Source organism: Rhincodon typus, unplaced genomic scaffold (assembly GCF_021869965.1).
Source record: "Rhincodon typus isolate 14 unplaced genomic scaffold, sRhiTyp1.1 hic_rhity00000051, whole genome shotgun sequence".
NCBI lineage: Eukaryota > Metazoa > Chordata > Chondrichthyes > Orectolobiformes > Rhincodontidae > Rhincodon > Rhincodon typus.
This window is the reverse complement of record NW_025965689.1, coordinates 2,433,658-2,434,132: the sequence shown is the minus strand read 5'-3', so window position 1 is coordinate 2,434,132 and position 475 is coordinate 2,433,658. Positions and strand designations below refer to the sequence as shown.

General features: G+C 57.9%; 1 protein-coding gene across 1 annotated transcript in view; it reads left to right on the top strand.

Annotated features, from left to right (window-relative positions):
* The window catches only part of prpf31 (PRP31 pre-mRNA processing factor 31 homolog (yeast)), a 20,725-nt gene that overhangs the window by 14,134 nt on the left and 6,116 nt on the right, over positions 1–475 (top strand). The window contains exon 8 of the mRNA XM_048621097.1: positions 141–298. Coding sequence (XP_048477054.1) covers positions 141–298 — 158 coding nt within the window. The remainder of the gene's footprint in view (positions 1–140; positions 299–475) is intronic.

Genomic DNA, 475 nt, shown 5'->3' with positions numbered 1-475 from the left:
ACCGCGTCCCTCACCCTCTCCTCCCTGACCGGGTCCCTCAAGCTCCCCTCCCTGGAAATCCTCACTGACTTTTTATCTCTCGCTCCCTCTCTGTCTGTCTCGCTCCCGGTCTGTCTGTCTCGCTCCTCTCTCTCCCTCAGGAATAGCGGGAGGTCTCACCAACCTGTCAAAAATGCCTGCCTGTAACATCATGTTGCTGGGTTCCCAGCGCAGGAACCTCTTCGTGTTGTCCAGTGCCTCGGTGCTGCCTCACACGGGCTACATCTACCACAGTGAGATCGTTCAGTCGCTGCCTCAGGTAGGAACAGGGGGCTCACGGCGAGGGGAGGGGGAATGGTTACTGCCGCGCTCGCTCCAGCACCCTGTCCAACTCAGATCGTCACTCTGATTTGTTTGTGTCTCTCTCTCTCTTCCTCTCCCGCTCTGTGTCACTCGCTCTCTGTCTCTCTCTTTCACTCCCCCCTTCTCTCTGTCT